Here is a 23,403-nt window from a genome sequence, read left to right as displayed (position 1 = left end):
GTGGAAGAGGATGCAGTATGGACATAGCTCCTGGCCTTGTTGAACATGCAGTGGTGGGGAAGAAACCCCTCCAGCTGCTGGGGATGGGGAGACTGGACAGATGCCTGAAAGTGGAGCAGACTGAGACTGGTTTGCAAAAGCCAAACTATCCCACTCCTGTCCCTAGTCCTATTTATTTATTTACTATAGCTAGCAATGGTCATGATGCCCTCGGGCTGCTGGAGGCACAACCAAAACCTTACCAGTGCCTCAGCAAAGGAAGATTTACAAATCCCTGCATTGAGAAACACCGAGCCAGTGGAGCTGCTCATGCAGGGGATTAGCTGGCTCATTGGAGGATGAGAAAGTAGGACATGTACCTGTCAGGTGACCTCCCCAGATCCAAACAGCACTTCACATGCTCTGCCTCCCAAAACAACAGATGTCCAGGATACATTGGGGCTGTAGATGGATTTTTCAGATCTGGCAGCCAAAGAGACAAGTTTGTGTGCCAAGTCGAGAGAGGCCAGTGTTGTTGCAGGGATAAGGAATTTTCACAAACTTGGACCACGGAGAGAAACAACATCTTCCATCTTACAGATGTTTTACTGGCAGTTTTTAGGTCAATCTCTGGAAGAAGTGCAGGGGAAAATTTAAATGTTTCAGCCAATTTGATCTCAGAAACATCCATGTAATCCAGGCCCCTCAACGCATATAAGTCCACCACAACTCTGCCAAATGGGAGCTGTTGGTAACCACAGCTCAGGCCTGCCCCAGGCTTAACTGGCCCTGTGCCCCCATTTGGCTCCCCCCGGCTTTGTGCTGGTTCCCTGTGCTGCCCAGCAGCCTCAGCCCCTCCTGACACCTGTGCTGGTGCTGCCGGAGCCAGGAGCAGGGAGCCACCAGTGCCAGGCGAGCCTGGCCAGCTGCACCTGCAAACGGCAACTCAAACCCCCTGTGCTGCAGAGGGAACGGCGGTGTCCAGCTCTCATCCACACGCACGAGCAGGCAGCGATGGAAGGCAGGCTGTGGCAGAGCAGACACCCGGCCGCTCTGGGCCAATGTCACAGCATCTCTTGCTGATGGTCCCACTGGGCGCTGGTGGCCCCTTGCCCCATGACAAGGGGTGACATGCGAGCCCTCTGCTAGGGGCTGGCTGTGGCAGCGACATAATGTCCATGCACATCCCCTGGAAAACTCTTCCAGCCTTCTGGAGGCGGACGTAGGAATCTCGGATCCAGCTCCCCGGAGGCCTGGCCCGGAACCCGCCTGGTGCGGCGTGGCCGGGGCAGATCCCCCTGTGTGGGTCAGGGGCGAAGGGGAGCTCGGGCCATGGAGCAGCCCCGGCTGGAGCGGGGTCCGGGCCCTCCCCACCGGCCGGCGCTGGCTGCCGGAGCGGCCCGGAGCGCCCCCAGCCCCGGGAGGAGCCGCCCCTGAGCCCGGCCCCTTCCGGCTGCCCCGCCCGGCCGGCGCGGGGCGGCTCCGTTTGACCGGGAGCGGTGGGCCCGGCCCGGCGCCGCTGTGGGTCCCGGCTCGGCTCGGGTGTCCCGGCTCGGCGTGACCCGGTTCGGGGTGAGCCGGCGATGGCAGTGCCGGAGGCGGTGCCGGGCCGGCAGCGGGCCCTGGCCGCCGGCTCGCCCGTGGATTACATGAGCATCACCAGCTTCCCGCGGCTGCCCGAGGAGGAGCCGAGCGGCGCGGCCGAGAGCGGCCTCCGCGCCCGCAAGGAGGAGGACGCGTTCCTGGGCGAGCAGGACACGGGTGAGGGGCGGCGGCAGAGCCCGCCCGCGGCCCCCGGCACCCCCGGCCCTCGGCCCCGCGCCCGGAGCGGGGCTCCCCGGCTCCCGCCGTCCCTGCGCCCCGGCCCCGCCTTCACCCTGAGGGACGGAAGGCAGCCAGAGATCCGGGGCTTCGGCACAGAGCCTCCCAGGGCAGCCTGGAATGTGCTCTCCCACAGCCTGCTCGGCCTTCCGGCCTGGACCACTTGTGCATGGCCTTCTTGCATGCTCCTTGAGCGTCTCTCCGCCTGGGATGCTCCTTGAGCATCCCCCCACCCTAGGGTGCTCCTTGCACATCCCTCAGTTCGGGATGCTTCATCCCTCCGGTGCTCAGCTGGAATAAAGTCAGGTGATCGTTTGATCTATGAGAAAATCCTCTGCCTATTTTTAACTGATTGCTTCCTCCTCCATAGTTGAGAGAAATGCTATTTCTCCCCCATGTCGTGTTTCTTCTGGCGGTATTGCCCTTCCCCCTGGGGCTGGTTCCCAGTCCGGGTGCCTGTCAGTCCCCAAGCCCATGTTTGCACAGCCCCAGGCTCCCCTTGCCCTCTGCCCTGTCCCACCATGCTCACGGGTGAAGCTCCCATTGCCCGTTCCCACCCTGTGCTCTCCTGACCATCGAGGCAAAGCCGCTGCTGGCAGGAGTGTGGGAGCAGCTCTCCTGGCAGCACAAGGCCTCTTGTCACACAGCCAGAATCTGGTGGACTTTTGGCAGTGCCAGCACCTGCAGGTGGGGTTGCTGGAGAAGAAAGCTACTGCTCTCCTGACACTTGTTGCAGGAGCACCTGCAGAGCCCACCAGCAGCTCCAGTCTCTGCTGTCTCCTCTGCAGTAGCTCCAGACCTGAGGTGGCCCTGGTTCTCCAAAGCATTGGCTCCCACTTAAAGCCACAACTCCTTCATGGCCCCACAGAAGCCAAGTGGGATTTGGTGGCTTGTTTTTCAAAGCATGCACATTGGTGTTGGGATGGGCAGCTGTGCATTGGCTACGCAGGCTGCTTCTGATCCCAAGTGACCCCTTCCAGCTGCTCCCATCCCCACACTGCAGCTCTGCTGTCCCTATGCAACACCGGTGGGCACAAAGACTAAAAATAGGATGTCTGTGGCAGAGAATGGAGGTGCTGCATGGTGGGAGGGCTGTGGCCTGCCCTCTTCTACTGTTGCTTCCAAGGTATTCATGTCCCCTCATGCTGGGCTGGCCTGTCACCAGAGCAGAGGGATGGTGTCCTGGAGTCCAGCTCACTCCCCACTGTTTCCCTGCAGGTGGGACTGGGGCCTCACTCGTGTGTGCCAGGGGCTGTATGTGACATCCCACCCCAATGGCAGCCCCTGCCAGGCCAGTTGTGGCCCCCACTGAGGCCACCAGCCAGTCCTCCTGCTCAGTCCAGCTCGCTTAGACCAGAAAAGCCCATGAGGGGCTCAGTGTGTGCTCAGAGGCTCAGGCTGCAAAAGCTGAGCCTTTCCCAGTCCCACTCCTAAACCACCACAGCACAAATGAGATTAAATTCCCTCTGAGGGGATTTCCTGGCTGTGGAAGTTTACTCCAGGTTGCAGCATCACTGAAATTAAAATTCCTTCCCTCCCTGGCCTCAGGAAAGCTGCAGCTAGGTCAGGTTAATGCCATGACAAGGACTGGGCTGGCAGTGCCCAGGGTGATACCCAGCACCTGCCAGAGCAGACAGGCAGGCAGTTGATGGGGGATGTGGGCTTTCCTGCTCTCTCCCCTCTCCTTTTCCAAGCCCAGGAAACATCTATACGGAGGGACAATCTTGTCTTTTCCACTTGGTGCCTCTTCTTCCACTATGGATGCACAGAGTACTGCAGCCCCTGAAAAAATTCCTCCAGGAGCCCTGGATGATGCCCTGAGCTACTTGATCCCCTTCAGAGCCCATGAGGGATGGGCACAACCTCACAGCTGCCCCAGCAGCTCTGTGTGCCTGACAGCACCAGGACAGGCAGGGCATCCTTAGCCGGTGTCCTCCCAGCACAAGGGCAGCAGCTGACACTCACAGAGATTCAAGGCATCTTTCCGAGCAAAAAAGACTTTTTCATCCTGCTGAGGCCCAACAAACTCCTGCCCCACTGCTTTGCCATCTTGGAGCTGGGTGTCCAGTGTGTGGCTTCATTTCACAGTGGGCCTCATCTGCCAGAGGAAGCAAGGAATTAAAGCAGAGTCCTTCCTGCAGAGGAGCCAGTGGATGTTCCAAGGCCTCCGGTTTGCAGGTTTGCTCCTCCCTGCCCTCGCTTCCCTAGAGGGATTTTCTCTTCCCAGGCCAAATGTTTTGCTTTACCTCTGTTTTGATCAGGTGCTTTAGTTCAATCACAGCTCCAAGTAAAGCTGCTGCATCTTTTTTCATATCTTAATTTCCTCTTCTTCAGTCCTGCTGCATTTCAAAGACCTGTTTGCTGTGTTAAGAACCCCTCCAAATGGAGCATAAGAGTGGGCCTGTCACTGAAGGCTGATGAATGGACTGAAATGGAGTAAAAATTCAAGGGTTTCTTGTCTCTTAATCTCCAGGGAAGTCAGTTTGGAATAACCAGAGCTAAAGAAAAGGATCAGTAAAATGACTCAAAGCAGTATCTGAGCCAGAAAGGCTCCTGAGGGCTGGGATCAATAGGGAAGGTGATAGCCGTGCTGGAAGGGGCTCAGTGTAACATTAGTGCTGGGTAAACACTGCAATAAGAGCCCCAAGTTGCTCAATAACTCACACCTGTTTTCTCCCTGTTGCCCACAAAGACCCAGACTCCTTCCTGAAGTCTGCGCGTCTCCAGCGCCTGCCCTCGTCCTCCTCAGAGATGGGGAGCCAGGATGTGTCCCCTCTGCAGGAGACCAGCAAGGACCCCTTCTCAGGAGACTGCAGCTGCCGGCAGGACGGGCTGACCGTCATCATCACCGCCTGCCTGACCTTCGCCACAGGCGTCACCGTGGCCCTCATCATGCAGATCTATTTTGGGGACCCTCAGGTAAGACAAAACCGTGGCTTTATGGTTGGGCTTTGGCTCCAAAGATGGGAGAGCTCCCTGACTTTCCTCCTGGTCAGAAGTTCGACAAGGGAAGCACTGGGGAGCCATGGCTGGTGTCAGTGAGGCCCTGGGTGCCAGTCTCCCCCTGGTTCCACCCCAAATTGGCTTGAAAGCCTTTTCCTGCACCTGGAGGTTGTACTTGGAGAGCCGAGCCAGACTCTCAGAGCTTGTCCCATGGCCAGGTGTGGGGGCCTGTGTCAGGCAGGTTTGGGGGTGCTGCCGGGGGGGAACAGAAAACCCCACTTCTGTGACTGCAGCTGTGGTTTGAACTAGATGGGAATGCTTTCAGAAAATAATTCTTAGTGAAACAGTAGGCATCTTGTCCACATGGACAGAGTTTTATGGATTATGGGCATACATGCCCAGATTCACCTCTGGAAGATTCATCCAGGACTAAGTAGAGAAATGGAGCAGTGGCCAGTGAAAAGTGAAACGCCCAGGCTAGATAAGTGTCCAGCCAACCTCCAGCCAGTCAGGCACTTCCCCAACCCGGAGTCAGGGCCTTGTGCCTAAGGCGATGTCAAGCCTTGCGGACGTGTGGCCGCAGTAGAGAGCTCCGAAGTCGCAGGATGAAATGAAGAGGCGACCCTCAGTTTCTTCGGGGGGTGGTTTTATTGGTAGGGAAACGTGGAGTTTTTCGGTGGAAGAAGCTGAGAGCCCCGAGGCAGGGAAAAGCCTCGGTTTTACAGAGGGTGGGAGGGGTGAAAGATAGCAAATCAGAGAGGGATACATTAAGGATTGGCATGATCGGAGAACCCATCAAACACAGTTGCGGGAGGGACCCTGGCCCCTAACCCAATCACTCGACACCTTGGCCCGAACTCTCTAGAAAAAGAGGCAGGGGTGTCGAGTGACAGGCAGGCTGCCAGGGATGGGGAACAAGAAAAATACATTTGGTAACCAAGACAACTGGGGAGGGGTTTGGGGATTGACACAAACTGGTAACAGGGCAGGACTTTCTGAGAGAACAATGGGGGGAAAACTGAACAAGCATAAAACACACCACAACATCGAAATAGCTGAAAACAGAGGTGAACCGCCCGCTAATCTGTCCCACGGCCCAGTACTAGATTGCACAGCCAAGGCAGTATGGCTACAGGATTGGACCCTGCAGAACCTCTGCCAGGGTCACAGTCAGCCAGGAGTCACCATCATCATCTCCACATGCAGCCATGGCCCTTCTGTCTTTTCATGTCCCCAGGCCAGCCTGGCTTTTGTTAAGATGCTGCAATTTGTGCCATAGGGACAAAATCAACTCTTTAAAATATCATGGGACAGCATTAACACAGCTCTGGCACAAGGATGAGAACATGCTGTGGTCCTGGGGCCCTGCTGCATTCTTTACAGCTGTATCCCCATTCCTGATGACTGCCTGGCTGCAGCACAGGGACAGCTCTGGGCTGGTGAGGGGCAGAGGGAGATGTGGCCCCCCAGCCTGGCACACCAAGTGTGGAAAGCTGTCTGAACTGGTGGCCGTGGCTGCCTGCAGCTGCCCTGGAGCGGGGATGCGCCAAGGGACGCACGGTGCCCGCTGGCATTGGTTGGATCGGCCCCGGCGCTGGCCCCAGGCCTCAGGTGGCACACGGGTGGGTGTGCACAGAGCCGGGCAGGAGCAGCAGTGCCCAGGGTGCCCTCTGTGTCCCGCAGCTGTTCCACCGCGGCGCCGTGGTGACGGATGCGGCGCGCTGCACGGCGCTGGGCACACACGTGCTGGCCCGGCACGGCTCCTCGGTGGACGCCGCCATCGCCTCGGCCCTGTGCGCCGGCATCGTCAACCCCCACACCTCGGGCCTGGGAGGGTAAGTGTGGGGCACTCGCCCTCTGCTCCTGGCTTCGGCTGTCCCCAAGGGAGTGGTTTCATGGAACCCCAGAGGTTTGTGTTGGAGAGGCCTTAAAGCCCATCCAGTGCCACCCTCTGCCATGGGCAGGGACACCTTCCACTATCCCAGGGTGCTCCAAGCCCCATCCAGCCTGGCCTTGGACACTTCCAGGGATGAGGCAGCCTGCACCAGTGCCTGGTTCCCCTACCTCCTCCTCAGACAGAGGAATATTTCTTCCAAATACCTGATGTAAACCTGCCCTCTGTCAGTGTAAAGCCATTCCCCCTTGTTCTGTTACCATCTGCCCTTGTAAAAAGTCCCTCTTCACCTGAGAAATGCCTCCATGGCAGTGCCAGGCTCAGGGTGTGGTGCCAGGGCTCTGACATCAGGCAGTGGATGTGTCCACATCTGTCACAGTGACCCTTCCCGTGCTCCATGCTGTCAGCACAGGACAGAAACACCAGGCAGGGAATTGTTTCTGCTGAAGTTGGTGCAGGAAGCATCCAAGCCCCAGGCTCGAGAGGGCTGGTGAGGGGCAGAGGGAGACATGGCCCCCCAGCCATGGGAGCTGTGCCAGGAGCTACAAACACCCTGGGCTCAGCCCCAGTGCTTTCAGAGCCTGAGTTCTGCCTTCCACAAGCTCTGCTCCCGAGGCTAAGGTCTGAGCCCAGCTCCAAGAAGCTGCCAGGGAGGGGTGTCCTTCTCCAGCCCTCATTCCTAGGGTGGCATCCACGTGAGCCCGGTGCTCCTGGCTCTGCAGGAGGGCTCAGCAGCGTTGTATAAACCCAAGCCACCTGATTACTGCTCCAGCTGCACCACCCATTGCCGCTGTAAGCAAGCACCGTCTTTTGTTGCAAAACTGTTCAGATTAGAAAGAAAATCCCAGATGGTCCCAGCCTGGCAGTGGAACAGAGCCAGTGGCTCCATGACCAGGCAGGCAGGGACTGCTCCAGCCTCACCAGGCTCAGCACAGGGCTGCCTGCGTCCCACACCAACCCTGCCTTGGCTGTCCTGGTGTGTGCCCTAGGCAAGGACAGCAGCATTCGCTGCTACTCCGGCCACCTGGTGGCCCTGCTGGGGCGGGTGACCTGGCACAGCGCCCCTTGTCTCACCGGGCCGCCCTGGCCTCAGCACCCCCCGGGCCGCACGGCCGCGGTGCTGCTGGAGCGGCCGCGCCACGCCCTGAACCTGTCTCGCCGCAGGGGCGGGGTGATGCTGGTCCACGACATCCGCAAGAACAGGAGCTGGGTGATCGACTTCCGTGAGGTGGCTCCCCTGGGCATCCCGCTGGAAGGGGACCCGCAGCAGGACACCAAGGTGAGATCCCGGCCCACAGCCATTGTCTCCAGCTCTCCTCTCTCCAACTTTCAGGCTGAGGGGCAGATGTCCAGCGAAGCTGCAAGAGGTCTCTCTCATCATGGGAGATCCTGGGCCCTGCAGACATGAGGAATCTAGGGAAAAAAAACTTCTTTATCAGCCCCGAAATACCTGCAGAGCTTTGGGGAATAAAGAGGTACATTTCTGTGGCACCAGGGTGCTGGGAGGACAAGAGTCCCAGGAAGGAGCATAATCCCAGGTTGTACTGCTGAGTTCTCTCTCCTGACCAAACTGGGTTGAGAACAAGATTGAATTTGCCTCTCTCCTTCCAAAACCTTTTATTTCATAGTAAAGTGTGTTGCTACAGACTCTTCCCCTCTCCTAACTATGCAGATAATTCCAAAGTAAGCATGATTTGCACCTCCCCTTGCAGTTGGGGACGGTGTCCCATGTCCTCATGGAAAGGACACTACTCTTCCTTTTTGTCCTTCCTGTTTTACAGCCAGGTCTGCTCGTAGGGGTGCCAGGCATGATCCTAGGAATGCACCAGGCACACCAGTTACATGGCAGGTAAGACATGAGGCTGGCACAGGCTGTGCCCTGGGGTCCCTGTGGGAAGCTGGGAGCACATGAGCCCTTGCCATCAGACCATGTTCTCAGCCACCAGTCAAAACCATCAGCAAAGAGGTACTTAGAGGCTTGTGTTGAAAGAGATGATTATTTTTTTGCTATTTCATGTACCAAAGAAAAAATTCAGCTTGGTCATGTTTTCTGCAAAGTGAACTGTTGGCGAAGAAGATGTACAATGAATGTTCTGTTAGAGCTGCAGCACATGGCCCTGCGTGTCTGTGCATTTTCATTGTCTCTTTAGCTCACCCTAAGAGGTGTGGCCGTCCTTGGTGCTCTGTTGGGATACAGAGGGATCTGAATGACTTGCTCACCACCAGAGCCTGGCTTGAGCTCTTGCTGCTGGCACAGCCCTTCCCCCATCCATGCACAGCCATTTCTCTCTGGGGCACATCCTGGAGCACTGACATGATCCTGTTGAGGAGAAACACTGAAAGCTCAGTGCCTCCTTTGGCCACTGCTGGCCCCACAGCCTGGTGTCCCAGGAGCCCTGACTGCAGAGCCAAGCCCTGTGCTAGCTCCCCACCACCCTGCCCCACTGCAGCCCTCCAAGGCCCATTTCTCCTTGTCCTCTCTCCCTTGCCAGGCTCCCCTGGTCCGAGCTGCTGGGCCTCACGGCCGATGTTGCCCAGAATGGCTTTAATGTCACACATGACCTGGGTGAGTACCTGATGGGCAGCTTAGGGCAGTTCACTGTGCAAGGCAGCTGGGGATGCAGGGGGTTAGTCATGGGAAATCAGGGCTTTGTGGACGTGGAGATTGGATGCTGTTGGGAGCTGAGCAATGTGTGAGCCACAGTCTGCCAGGGACAGTGTGGTGGCAGCCAAACAGGAGCCCTTTGCCATGTCTGGGCAGAGCCAGGGCAGACAAACCACACTGGGCAGTGCCCAGGGCCAGGCAGGGAAGGGTTCTGGGGTTTCTTTGGGTTTCTTTCCCAGTTCCAAAGGACCAGTGGTCCAGCTCCCCTCTAGTTCTGCAATAGGACCAGAGGCAGCAGCAGGTCTCCAACATCCCCATCAGGTGCACAGTGACTCCAGGTCCTTTGAGCCTTCCTGACCCCTGCTTTTTCTGGATGTCCTTCCCCTTCTCACCTGCAGCCAAAGCCCTGAGTGAGCTGAAGGACCTGAACTACTCTGAGCGATTCCAGGAGCTCTTCCTGCCGGGTGGGCAGCCCCTGCTGCCTGGGATGTTCGTCCGGCGCCTGGACCTGGCGGCCATGCTGCAGCTGCTGGGGGCAGAAGGGGTGGCAGCCTTCTACAGCGGGAACTTGACCCAGGAGATGATCTCTGAGGTGAGCCAGGACTGCCCCTGGCACCTGCCAGCCTGGGGCTGCCACCTGCTTAAGGTGACAAACTGCAGATAAGCCAAGTGCCAGCACAATGATGGGGACAGATGCCTTCTTTCTCTTTCCTGTCCCTGCAGTAGTGGGAGTACTGACACACAGGCCATTCCCACAGTCTACAGAAGTGAAACCTCCATTTCCTCTATAACCAGGACAGTCTGGAAAGGAAACAAAAATCATTTTGGGCTCTAGGCTCTGTTCACTTGGGTGACAAAGCCTTTTCCCCCAGGATGAGAGGCTGTTGAGAAACAAGTTGTTGTGGTTAATGGGACTGTAGGATACAGACTCCAGGAAGATGGTTTAAAAAAAACTCTGAGTCTTGTGAGCAGAGGATTAGAAAGGCTTGGTCCCACTTGGGGTTGCCCTAGTTTAACTCCTGTTAAAGGTGCTCTGGAAAAAATATCAGAACAGACAAAGTAATTTTGGTGAAAAAAGCCCCCAACAAACCATAGCAACTTTTATATCTGTGTGGCTGCAGTCAGGGTAGTTGGAGCACCATTTTATTGTGCCACCGTGGCTCAAGTGGTGCTCCTTCAATAGCTCATCAAGAATCTGGAATGTGTTCATTCCACTCAAGACTCAGACATCTGTGGGCTCTGTGTTTGGAAATCTACAGTTCACCTGAACTACAGCAGAGGTGAAGGATGAGGAGCAGGAGGAGTCCCAAGCATCTCCACAGCTAAACCCTGCTTTGTCACTGTGTTTCCCTGACTTGGGGGCTGCCACAGGGAAGCACAAATTCCCTGTGGAGGAGCAAGGCCCAGGGTTGGCACATCAAAGACCTGACAAGCTCTGGGATCCAGTGCACAATTCCAGCTTTGGTTGCAGAGCAAAGTGCTGCCTTCACAAAGTGGTTATTGTTCCAGCACAGGGAGGGCATCCATCTGGTGAAATCAACAGCTCCAAAACACCCACTCTTTGCTTCCAGGCACAGGTGGAAAATAGTGCTCTCTTGGGAATTTGGGATGTCTGCAGTGTGGGGCTGACTGGGGCTTCTTGCCCTTTCTCTGCTCCTTGTGCCCCATTCCCCACTGGCTGGGTCTGGGGAGCCAGGTCCTGGCTCAGCACAGCCCTTTTCTCTGGGAAGGAAACAGGGATCCCAGGTAGGAGAGACACCTTTAGCAGCTTTGGGGTTGCTTGACATTCTGGCCCCACGGCATGCCCTGCATTAGCTGTCCTGCTCCAGTGATTCATTCAGTTTTGCCAGGGGAGTTTTCCTGCCAAGGAAACCAGCTGGGTTAAAGATCAGAGCATGCAGGCATCCCAACAATCCCACCCTCTTCCTAAGAGCATTGTCCAGACACTCCTGGAGCTCTGGCAGCCTTGGGGCCATGCCCATTCCCTAGGGAGCCTGGGCAGTGCCCACCACCCTCTGATAGTCCTCCCTCATCTCCATCACGACTCAGCCACAGAAGACCTGCAATGGAGAGAATGGCCCATCTTTCCTGTACCAACCCTGGTACATTGTACCTCTGACAGGAATCTTACAGGAAGACCAAGGCTACAGCAGACCCACTATCAGATGAAATAATTTCAGATAGGGTGAGAACAGTGATTTTTTTAGTTGATGTTTCTAGTGATGGCCACCTGCTATACCCAAGCTTCTTGTCTTCTGGACCCATAATCCTGGCAGTATTCAATGCCCCTTATCACACACCTGTTTGCCAGCCAGGGCAGGGAGGCTGCAGGGCAGGGCCAATCCCCATCTTCCTGGGCAGACAGAATGTCCTGGGAGCACCCTTGGGGTGGGTGAGCTTTAGGAGGGGAGTGCAGAGCATCCTGATGTGCTGAACAGTGAGCCAGGTGCCCAGGGCTGTGAAAGCACAGATGTCCAGGGTACCCTAAGGAACCTGGCACCTGCTCAGGGATCTCAGTGGAGTGTGTTTGAAGTGAGGGTGTGTTGCACACAGAGCCTTGGCCCAGGCTGCTCAGGGTGCACTGCTTTGCTCTCATGCAGGTCCACAGCTACGGAGGAGTCTTGGTGGAGGAGGATTTCAGCAATTACAGTGTCACTGTGGAGGACCCTGTGCACACAACCTATCGAGGTACACCCTCCCCCTGGAGCCATGCAGCTCCAGGGGAAGCTTTTCTTCACCTTGCAAGGGGTGGCAACAGCATTGAGCAAGAGTTGAAGTCAAAACTGTGCTGAAATGTGTGCAGAAAGGCCTTCCAGACAGTTTCCTGCTATTTCCTGCTGACACTGATGCATCATGGGTGGCTCAGGAGATTTTCAGTACTTTGAAATGTTTTTTTTTCCCTTGGAAGTTTAAAGATGCAACATGTTCATATCTTGATGCAACATCTCAACAGAAGCTGGACCTACAGCTGAAGACAGTTCCCAAAGGGAAAAAAGCTAACTTTATGCAATGTCAATATTTTCTAACAGTCCCTGTATTTACCCTCCTTATAGCTGTAATGTTGCAAATTTTTTAGGTAGGCCTTCCAGTATGTAAAAGAGTTTTATAAAAAAAATGAGGGAAAGTGACTTTTAGCATGGGCAGAGAGTGACAGGACAAGGGGAATGATTTCAGACTAAAAGAGAAGAGATTTAGAATAGATGTTAGGAAGCAATCTCTCCCTGTGAGGGAGGTGAAGCCCTGGCACAGGGCCCAGAGAAGCTGTGGCTGCCCCTGGATCCCTGGAAGTGCCCAAGGCCAGGTTGGATGGGGCTTGGAGCAACCTGAGATAGTGAAAGGTGTCCCTGCCCAGGGCAGGGGGTGCCACTGGACAGGCTTTAAGGTCCCTTCCCACCCAAACCATTCTGGTTTTCTACAATTCCATCTCCATTCTTCCATACTGCAGTCTAGAAACCAGCAGCCAACCAATGAGAACTGAATTGCAGAAGTAAAAAAGCATTCCTGTTTGGGCTTCCTTCATCCTTCATGAAGAAACAGAAAGATAAAACAGGGATGTTCTGGGAAATCCTTCTCAAATCATGCTGCTTTCTATTGTTTCCCCTTGAATCAGGAAGGGTTTCCCTGTCCTCATGGATGAGTGCTCTCACTGGATGGTGTCTGACAAAAGCAGCTTCATTCCTCTTCTCTTCCCTCCACAGGACACCTTGTTTTCACCCCCCCTCCTCCACATGCAGGTCCTGCACTGATCTCAGCACTGAACATCCTCGAGGGCTTTAACATCACAAGGCAAGGGTCCAGAGGGAATATCTTGCACTGGATGGTGGAGGTAAGAGGAAGTTCAACATCTGGCTGAATTGCTTGTGCTGCTAGAGAATGATTTATTTATTTTGTGGTTGTACAAAAATGTTTGTATGTTATTCCCAGAGGAGAATGAGCAAATAGACTGCTAAGGTGTAAAACTGAGCAGTACTGCTGTCTCAGAGGCTGAGCAGGAGCATCTTACCTGCTTAGGAAGAGCTTTTTCAGAATAAACCGTGGCTTTGTCCATTTCTTGTATACAGTTATCTCTTCAGAATGACCCCACAGCACCTGAGGGTGGTCCCATCAAGTTCCTCCACCTCTGAGCTCCAGTGGTCCTGGCCACTGCAGAGCACCTGAGGGCACTGCAAGGTGTGCTGCAAGAAAAGCCTCTACACGGTGATGACAAGGAAAACCTACCCAACACTTCACATTTTAAAAAAAGTTTACATTTTTGCCCACCTCCTGATCTCTGAGGTCCAGAATTTTGCCAGTATTTAGGACTCTCCTGCCAAAACCTTGCAGCTTTCCAGGAGGTTGAGCAAGTGTTCTGTCTCCTGCTCTGTAAGCAGAGTTGTGGTCTTAGATGTTCCACAGATGCACAGATAGGGTTTATGAGTTGGGAATTTACAGCTGGGCTTTATCAGCTGGAAGTTTTAATTGAGGATTTAACTACACTCTTGTAGCAGACAGGACAATGGGTGCATGGAAGTGTCTCAGCAAAAATGCAGCAGAGATGTCACACACTGCAGAGGCACAGGAGGTTGACTCACCTGAGTCATTTTTGAGCTCTCTTCAGGAAGCTTTGGGTGAATCTATTTCCTCTGCCAAGAGTTTCACCTGCTGGTTATCCTGGAGCAGCACCCTCCAGCTCCAAGGCAGTCACTTCAGGAGATGTGTAACCCTGATTGCCTGGGTCCCACAGCTCATCATGGGGCTGAGGTTCAGTGCTAGGCCAGCTTCAGGTACCCAGCCCTGGGACAACCAGGACCAAGGTTAAGAGGTCCTCAGCCTCTGGGGTGAAAGTGCTCTGCTGTTTCCATGGAGCTCTTGCCTGGCCTCCAAGCCCTTGTCCCCCTGAGACAGTGTGGTGGTCAGAACACTGCTCCATGGAAGTGCTGCCTTCTCCAGAGCTTTGTCACATTCTGCTCCCCACACAGCTGGTAACCAAGGAGAAGCTGTTGCTGTGTGGCACATTCCAGACCAGCAGTCACATCTCACTGGCTGCCTGCAGGGGAGTGGGCTGTTCTGGATCCTGAATGACCATGGCCCAGCCTGCAAGCTGAATGCTGAGTGTGTATCTGCTCAGCCTTTCTCTCTCAAGGCTGGCTTGGCTGAGGAGCAGCTCTCTCTCTCCTCATGGCTCTGCCCTGGCTATGCTGTGGTCCCAGGGTTGGATAAACCCTGTGCTTTGAAATTGCATCTTCCCATTTTCAATGGACTGGCTCAGGCAGGATTCTGCATGTCTGAGAAACCAGATCTTTTCCTCCTTTTGCACCATCATTCCCTGATGTATGCTGGGACTGATGCTTTCTTTTCAAGCCCTTTGGATGGTTTACAGCCAGGAGCTGGGCAGCAGCTGGAGAGCAGAACACTCATTTCTGCTCAGCACTGGTGCTGGGCCAGCAGAGCTGGGGTCCAGAGGCAGCCCAGCACCTCTGTCCCATTGGGATTCAGTCTGGTCCCTGCTGTTGTGGTGACCATTCAGGAATGGAAAGAGAAGGTAAATGGCATCCTGGAGACCCTGTGTGCCAGATGGCAGTGAGGCTGAACCACTGAGCTGGACATCAGCTCCTGCCAGGGATGTTGCACTTGTAATAGCAAGTGCATTGCCAGAGGGCAGGGTTAGAGGGGATAAAGGGAAGAAATTCTTCCCTGTGAGAATGGTGAGCTGCTGGCAGCAGTTGCCCAGAGAGGCTGTGGCTACCACACCCCTCGTAGCATTCAAGACCAGGTTGGAGAAACATGTGAAGGTGTCCCTGCCCATGGCAGGGGGATGGAATGTGGTGAGCTTTAAGGTCCTTTCCAACTCCAACCATTCTGTGATTCTGTGGTTGTACAAACACTGCTGGATTCACTTGGCTCCTCCAGCACAGTTTGCCATGCTGGACTGAGGCTCCCTGGTTCCCATACCCACATGTGGCTGCCTTTGCACTGAGGTATTCCCAGAACCCAGACTTCTGGTAATTTTTCTTCATAAGGATCAGCCAACACACCAGGACACCAGATACCTCTTCTAGTTTGGAGTATTAGAAGCTGTATTTCCAGGGCCACATAAATGTTTTTCCTTTCCCCTCCCCTCTCCTTTCCTTTCTTCTCCTCTTCTCTCTTTTCCTCTCCTTCTCTTCCTCCTCTCTTCCTCTCCTCTCTTTTCCTTTCCTTCTCTTCCTCCTTTCCTCCTCTCTTCCTCTCCTCCTCCTCTTTCTTTCCTTTCTTTCTTTAGACACTAAAAATAGCCCTGAGTCTGGCGAGCAACCTGGGAGACCCATCTGGTGACGTGTCTGTCACTCACACAGCAGAAGGCATGGTGAGGTATGTCTGAGGAGGACAGGCAGGTGAAGTTGCAGGATGTGTGGGTTGGATATCATTCCTGGCTGTGCTGTGCCTTTTTCTCCCTGTGTTTTATGAAGGAAAGGTCAGACCCTGAGTGTCCTCCCAGGGCTCATTCTTTTACAAGGATCACAGCTGACCACAGGCGCGGGGCTCTGGGGAAGGGTCACAGGATGTCCTCACTCAGAGGTTTCCTGGAGCCAGCTTGAATTTGAGGGTTCCTCCCACTTTGCCACAACTCTAAACATTCCCTTTGAGTGGGTCAGACAGACAGCCATCCCTGTGGACATGGCCACATGTGCCACTTCTGCCTCTCCTGGCCCTCTGTGGGGCTCAGGGCCTTGCAGAACACCCAGCTGTGCAGGAGAGGCCAGGCCTGGGGTTTGAGCCCAGCTTCCCACCTCAGAGCCAGGCTGAGCCATGGGCTGGGCCTGACTTGTCCTCCTGCTGAAGACTGGCATTCAGCTGGGGTTGTCACCTTGGCCGTCGAGGATGGCTTTACTCCTGGTGAGGGCAAACAGGGGTAGACAGAGCTTTTGGAGGCTCATGGCAGACTGAGTGCCACTCTGTGCAGACTGAGCCACCTTGTCACCCCTTCCTTCCTTGGGGTGAACCAAACCAGCCCCCTGTCCTCATGCAGCCCCTCGGGACCCCCAGCCCCAGCTGTGTGAGACACCAGGACACATCCAGCTCCCCAGGCTCACAGCTTGCTTTCCTCTCTCCCTCCCTCCTCGCTGAAGTAAATCAGAGGCCAATTCCCTGCGCCAGCTGATCAATGACTCCCAGTCCTTCCTGTCCACGCCTCCCTCCCCCCTGGAGAGCGGGGCTGCTGCCAGCCAGGTCCTGGTCATGGGCCCTGATGACTTCATCGTCGCCGTGGTGAGGTGAAGGATGGGCCTCTTCCTCCTCTACAGCTGGGGTGGGAGCAGGGAGGAGGGAACAGGACAGGGTGGGAGCAGGCCTGGATCAGCCAGGTAAAGGATTGGCCTCTTCCCTCCTCTACAGCTGGGGTGGGAGCAGGGAGGAGGGAGGGTGGGAGCAGACCTGGATCAGCCAGGTAAAGGATTGGCCTCTTCCTCCTCTACAGCTCGGGTGGGAGCAGGGAGGAGGGAACAGGACAGGGTGGGAACAGGCCTGGATCAGCCAGGCTGCTCTGTCCCAGTCAGTCCTGCAGCAGAGGACTGGGAGAGTGGGGCTGAGATGTGTGGGCTGGTGCTGCTCTGTCCTGTGCAGCCTTAGAACCCTCTGACAATGGAACGTGGCTGCAGTGGCCTGGACCTGCTCCCTGGGGAGAGGGGGTGACAAATGTAGGAGTGATGGAGGCACATCCATCTCAGCAAGGAGAATCCTCAAACACGGGGAGGGACAGACTGCTGTGGCATAGGTGTGTCCTGCTCCTAAGTGCATTGGTCTCTCCTCAATCTCACCAGCCCTAGACAACCATCAAAGAATCTCTATCAAGACAAGGTGGGACAGAAACTTGGAGCCCTGAAAGCCTCGAGGTGTACAAAAATCTCTGGAGTGATTTGGATGAAATTTCCTGTGTTTCTTTTCAGTTCTTTGAATCGTCCCTTTGGCAGTGGAATAGTAACACCCTCTGGAATCCTCCTGAACAGCCAGATGTTGGACTTCTCCTGGCAAAACAAAACAATGAACCACTCCATCCCCAGGCCGGTAATGAATGGCATGACAAATTCTTTATTTACCTTTTCTTTTCCCAGTTTTATTCTTATCTTCACAACAGGGGAACTATTTAATGCTTTATTAATAACAGAGACAACAGCCTGTAGAAAGCTGCTATTTTTCATTACATAAGCCACTGAAAGTGAGAAAACAGAGGGCTCCATGTCCATAAGTTATTATTACAATGCAGAATTACCAAACAACACCGTTACCTACTTTCCCTGCAGCCCAGATGCACTTTAAGTAACAATGTGGACTTGTATTAAGCAGTTTCTTCATGAATTGTTGCCCTTCAGGTTAAAAAGTAACAAATAGCAGGAAAAATGTCTTCAGGTCTTGGAAAGAAACAAATGCAGACCTGTGCTGGTGGCTTCCAGGCTGCCTTATGCATTGTAAAACCTTCTTGTTTGAAGAGGGTGATGAGCTCCATGTCCCTTCTGTGGCAGAGTTGGCTTGTTGACATTTTTTGGTGCAACTTTTCCTCAACTGCAGCCAAACCTGGTTCAGCCCGGGAAGCGGCCGCGCTCCTTCCTGCTGCCCACCATTGTCAGGCCCTCGGAGGGGATGTGTGGCACCTACCTGTGCCTGGCAGCCAACCACGGCGACAGAGCCCTGAGCGGCATCGTGCAGGTCAGTGCCCTGTCCTCCCTGGGCAGCTGCTCGCTCAAGGCTGAGGAGGGTCCCCTCCTTTCCCTTCCTAATTGTCCCAGGCTGGGTCAACACTGGTGGCCACAGGTTACTGGTTCAAACTTTGGTGTCACCAGTTCCACACTTGGGTTATTTCAAATCTCTAAGGGTTACCAGTTTACTTTTCTTGCACCTTTCCTGGTGGCACCACTCATAACTGTAGAGGAGAAGCATTTTGGCAAAATCTGTAATGGTTTTTGTCATTCTAATACCTGTTCAAAACTCACCTTAAGGATGATTAAGAAAAAAAAGAGCATTTTTTTATTCAGCAAATTGCAGGAAACTGGCAGCCCTTTAACCCTTTTCCACACGAAAAGCTCCTTTTAAGGCATTCCCAACTGAATTCTTCCAGCTCAACACTGAATATAAATTGGGCAGTTCCTCTTAATTTATGATTTGTAAGGAGGTGAAGTACTTGCCAATAGCTTGATTGCATGTACAGCAGTAATGGATTGCTGAAAAGAAAAGCCTGAGAAGGGCTCCCAGTTTCCTTACCTTTTGGAAAGCATTCTTCAGAGCAAAACCAAAGCCAAGAACTGCTTCCTAGTGCTTTGTTTGGAGAAGTCACATGCTGAGCTTTTGGCTGTAACAAACACTTCTTTAGAGCTTACATCATGTTCCAGACACACAGCTCTGCTACTTTAGCAGGAACTATGTGACAAAAAGCCCATACTATCCTGAAAATGTCCTGCTTTACAAGCAACAACATACAAGCCACATTCCAAGGACCTGTTAGTGTGTGCACAGCCCTGCAGCAGTTCATGCAGTTCAGTAAATGGTTCAAAATCTCCTTTGCCTGCTGCACGTGCAGATGTTGGAGCCACCAATTTGGGGCATGCTCAGGAAGTTGGCTTCTCCTATTCTCCTAGCTTTTTTTATTATTGAGGACAATTTATTCTCTTGCAGGTTTTGGTAAATGTTTTAACATTTAACAAGAATCTGAGTGAAAGTTTGTCACTTGGTCGACTTCACCCCCAGCTTCAGTCCAACACCTTGCAGGTTGACAGTGAGTATGGACACTGGGTGGGACACAAATGGACACAAATCCAGCAAGTTTAGGAAAAGAGCAGGATTTCCCTAGCACACTGCAATGGAAGCACCACAGGTCACCATGTTCTAGGGTCCCCAGGGGTGTGGAGGGTTTTGGGGAAGACAAAAATCAGAATTCAACTTCTTCAAAGCTTGGAGCCTTTGCTGAGCCATGTCTTTTCCCTCTTGTCCTGGAAATGCTTCCTGACCCCTCTGGCACCATCTCTCCAAGCTCTTTCAGGTGCTTCTCCCCAACCCTTCCTCTGTCCCAGCTCATCTCCTGGCAGTGGCCTTGTCCTGTCCTTAAATCCTTCTGGAGATCAGATGCCATGGACAATATCCAACTCAGCAAGACTGCAGCCTCAACTTCACCCAGACATGTGCTCAAAGCTTCCTGCACTTTATTCCCTCTGACATAAATTATATTTCTTCACTTTTCAGTCCATGTCCCTTAATTCCAGCAGCTGGGAAGAAGGCAAGGCTTATGGAAAGGGCGGTAGCTTGACAGTGCTGAAAACACAGCATCAGTGCTGGCCCTCTGCAGTCTGTATTGTCAGCTCTTGTCCTTGTTACTGTCAGTCTTGGTCTATTTGGTGTTTTTCACACTGCCCCAGACTTCACCAGAGCCAACCATAAGTGAAATTTGGTTCTCATTCCACACCAAATAGCCAAAGTTTCTGGGCTTTTCCCATTTCAGAGGAAAATCTAAATAAGATCTGTCCTGCGGTGTGCCCTGCAGACTTGGAAGTTAAAATGGAATTAAATCTGAAACTTCACAAGGTCCTAATTTGTGAATTTGGACATTCTGAAGGAGCAGCAGGCAGGTTCCCCCCACTGCAGGCCCCAGCAGTGTTAGACAGACCTTTGCAGCAGAGGCAACACTGGTTTCAGTTACCAACTTTCTTTTCAAATCCCTGCAGGTGAGTTTCCTGAAGAAGATATTGAATTCCTTGTGGCCAGGGGCCATCAGGTGGATAAAGTCCCAGTGGTGTCCCTGGTGCACGGGGCCAGGAGAACCAACAGTTTCATCATTGGCCTGAAGGACCCCAGGAGTGCAGATGCTGCTGGAGCCACAATCTTGTAGCAGCTCCCGGGGCCGTGGGCTGTACCAAGGCTGACACACAACCCTGTGATGTGCATGTTCTGAAGTGGCCCCTTCCCCAGCCCCCATACTGCTGGGAACATGTTCTGCACTCCCCACCCTGACAGCACAGAGGAGCCAGCAGCAGCAACATCCAGCTCTCTTTTTATTTTTCAGTCCTTTGGATTGCAAGCAGCCCAGGCCTTGTTACAGGGGTGGCAGGAGCACTTTTCTTTTGGCAGTCTTGCTAATAGTTCAGTCTTTCCAAAGCTCAGTTCTAGCCAGCATCTTACTTTTAGGGATCAGGAACATGAGCAAGGGAAAAAACAGCTGCTGCAGCTGATGTTATTATTGATGGTGATTATCCTCATCTCCCTGTCTTTCCCAAGCTCCTTCTTTGCTTCCAGTGCAAGCCAGTCATTAATAGAACCTGATGGAATGTTTGTAGGTGCCTGCAGCTGGAATATTGGAGAGTGCTCTAATACTCCATCTGGGCCAGCTGATTTTTGCCAACATGCAGCATCCCAGGGAGGTTCCTGTGCCCACATCACTACCTACCTTGAATTTTGGCAGTAAATATTTTGAATCCAGTTGCTGCACAGACTCACTGGCAATCTGATTTTGTAAGCAGAGCAATGGTTTTCACCACCTCTAACAACTTCTTCCTCTAACAACTTGTGCACCCCCCAGCAGTTTTCTTACAGAGGTTTAACCTCCTCACTGGTGAATTTCAGATTAATGGTAGCAGGTTTAACTTTCTTAGACACTTTTTTGGAGATCTTAGCAGTACTCCACAGTGAAAAACCACAGATCCACGTGAAGACCACGTGGAGAGCATTTAGGTGTGTTCAGAGCTTTTCTTCCACTGCATTATCTCAATCTGTTCCAAAAGCCTGGGTCACTCCTACAGAGAGGCTTGGGAATTTCTGCTGACTGAATTAATGGCTGTACCTTAGCTCTGTGTTTTAGTCCTAGTGAATCTACTGGAAAAGCTGAAGAGAGTGAGAGAAAAAGTAGAAACCAAACCAAACACTACTGAGATAATTTTCTGTCCACAGCATGTAGTGAAAATAAAAGAATGCTCTTGCATTTTGTGTCTGAAATTGAGAAGGGAGGAATACCCCAGCTGACATCTGCACCAGGTCATTCAGCCCACATTTGGACATTTCCTGTTCCTTTTGCTGGCTATTAGAGACACTTGGCACTGAAAAATCCAGAGTTTGATCATTTTCTGCGGTCTGAAATGTTATGTTTTCCTTCATGGTGCAAATGCACCCATGGCCACTGTACATATTATATATGTGTGTCTGCTTATGGTTGTGTTGCTCTTTGATTTGGTGATGACACCACTCACCCTGACCTCCCTCCCCAGGCACCCTGTGGCTCCCTGTTTGTGCCACCCTCCTGCACTCGAGGGCATGGGCTGATTTTGGGGTGGTTGGGGCCACAGGGCAGATATTGGACTAATTATTCCTGGGAGCTGTGGATCCCAGAACAGCCCAGTGCAGCATGTTGGGCTGAGTGAGAGCAGAGGTGTTTTCATGCTCTGCTGAAGTGCAGCCACCATGAGGGGAGCAGAGCAGCTCCCACTGACGGCACCATCAGCAGCATTTCCTGATCCAAGTGCATCCATGCCCTCAGCTGGGACAGGGGAAGCACAATGTTGTATCTGTGACGTACTCTGTGCCACCAAGAAGAGACTTCACCACAGGGACACCAAATCTATTTATTTATTTCTCTGTCATCAGCACTAGAGTTGGTCACTGGCCAAGGATGGAGAGATGGGTCTTGGAGCAGACCTCTTCAGGCTCCGTTGGAAGGGAAGGAGGCAGTTTTGTGGGTTGAACCTCTTTGGAGATGGTCTGGGGTTTTCTGCTCTGTCCCAGCCCCGATCTGTCCCTTGGGCATGGAGGTTCTTTATGAACAGCTGCAAAATATGTGATCGAGTCATTGTCAGTGCAGAACTTCACATGAAATGTCACAAAACACTTTGAAAGATTAAATTCCTCCTTATTAACTGAATTCACCAACTTCTGATGCTGGATGCCGTGTATATGTTTGGGAGTAAAAGACTTTGTCTTGATTCAAAAGGGCACTCCTATGTCCCAAATAACAATTTCACAGCAATTATCCAGAATCTTAAAATAAAGCATGTTCTGAAGTGTTCTGCTCAATCATGGCCTGCATTGCAAAAAAAGAGAAAATTGAAAATAATTGGAAGATGAGACCTATGCCCCTAGGTTTCAGCTAAGAGAAGTAAAGGTATTCCAAATAATTTCCTTTTTTTTTTCTCTGTTTAAAAGCAACATCAGTATAGCACAGATGTATCCAACATGGAGACCTTTAATCTGCTAATTGGCCCAGTGTCTCTAGTATTTTGAGCCCATCTGTTTGATCTGATGAATTTAACATCTAATGAATTTAAGATCTGATAAATTTAACATGAGGTACCAAGAAATACCTGGTGTTTCCCTTGGTACAGGTGAGATGGGCATTGTGAAATAAAGGGTTGTATTGTAGAGATGTGTGTGTGCAGAGTACCTGTGCTGATCTCAGCCTGGCCCTTGCAGGCATCTGACAGCTCTGAAGCAAAATTTGTCCTGAAACTTTGTCATGGAAGTGTCAGTGAGGAGCTCAGAACACAAAATACAAAGGGGCTGGGAAAAACGAAAACGATTTTAAAAGGAACAAAATAAACACAAACAAAGTAAATAAATTTTTAAAAGATGCCTTTACTAAATGTGACAAATTATGATCTGGAATGTGGCCGGCTTGTTTCTGCCCAGGTTTGCAGTACTCCCCGTCAGCTTGTGCTGCTTTCACACGAGGATGAGCTGGAGCCAGGCTCTGCCATGGAGCTGCAGCAGTTTATTCGTGTTTTCCAAGGGCTGAACGCCCCTCTCGAGCACAGGTGACAAACTGCCCGCTGGCTTTGGGCGCTGCTGCTCACCCGGGCACAGCCCGAGGGGCAGAGCAGGAGCCAGCCCTGCCCTCCTGCGGCAGGGTGAGGATGAGGATGAGGATGCTCTGGCCTTTGGGCTGTGCCCTCCTGTTCCCTCAGTGTCCCGCGTGTGGCCCGGCACGGAGCGGGGTCGGAGCCTGGCCTGCTCCCGGCGCTGCGGGCGGGCAGGGGTGCTGGGCTGCCCGGGCTGCCCGGTCCCTGCTGCCATGGCTGGGCACAGGCCGAGGCACCCCCGGGGCACAGCGGCTCTTCCCGCACTGCAGCAGCTCCGGCAGCGCGTCCTGCCCGTGCCCGGGGCACCGCCGGGGCAGGGAGGGCACGGAGCAGCCGCTGCTGGGCCAGCAGCTCCGGGTGCCCGTCCCAGCGGTGAT

The 23,403-nt window shown here is 53.2% G+C and overlaps 1 protein-coding gene across 2 annotated transcripts; it reads left to right on the top strand.

Moving 5' to 3' along the window:
* Positions 1-1,413: 1,413 nt before the first annotated feature.
* Positions 1,414-22,235, top strand: GGT7 (gamma-glutamyltransferase 7). 2 transcript variants are annotated; one of them, XM_054644655.2, is made up of 15 exons: positions 1,414-1,740; positions 4,493-4,719; positions 6,427-6,578; positions 7,802-7,916; positions 8,419-8,486; positions 9,130-9,203; positions 9,641-9,834; positions 11,843-11,930; positions 12,941-13,068; positions 15,484-15,572; positions 16,331-16,474; positions 17,147-17,264; positions 17,766-17,903; positions 18,867-18,966; positions 19,910-22,235. In XM_054644655.2, the coding sequence occupies exons 1-15, from the start codon at positions 1,563-1,565 to the stop codon at positions 20,071-20,073; spliced, it is 1,977 nt and encodes a 658-aa protein (XP_054500630.2). In that variant the 5' UTR covers positions 1,414-1,562; the 3' UTR covers positions 20,074-22,235. The 2 variants fall into 2 exon arrangements, with proteins under 2 accessions (XP_054500630.2, XP_077043371.1); XM_077187256.1 differs by lacking the exon at positions 1,414-1,740 and adding an exon at positions 2,468-3,978.
* Positions 22,236-23,403: the final 1,168 nt, after the last annotated feature.

Source organism: Agelaius phoeniceus, chromosome 17, assembly GCF_051311805.1.
Source record: "Agelaius phoeniceus isolate bAgePho1 chromosome 17, bAgePho1.hap1, whole genome shotgun sequence".
In the NCBI taxonomy this organism is placed as follows: Eukaryota; Metazoa; Chordata; class Aves; order Passeriformes; family Icteridae; genus Agelaius; species Agelaius phoeniceus.
The sequence above is the reverse complement of the archived record's forward strand: the minus strand, read 5'-3'. Positions and strand labels throughout refer to the sequence as shown.

Excerpts from the sequence above, each read along its gene's own strand:
- GGT7 (XM_054644655.2), top strand. The coding sequence starts at position 1,563 with ATGGCAGTGCCGGAGGCGGTGCCGGGCCGGCAGCGGGCCCTGGCCGCC. Across the intron at positions 9,835-11,842 it reads CCCAGGAGATGATCTCTGAG|GTCCACAGCTACGGAGGAGT; the intron begins GTGAGCCAGGAC and ends GCTCTCATGCAG. Across the intron at positions 16,475-17,146 it reads TTCATCGTCGCCGTGGTGAG|TTCTTTGAATCGTCCCTTTG; the intron begins GTGAAGGATGGG and ends GTTTCTTTTCAG.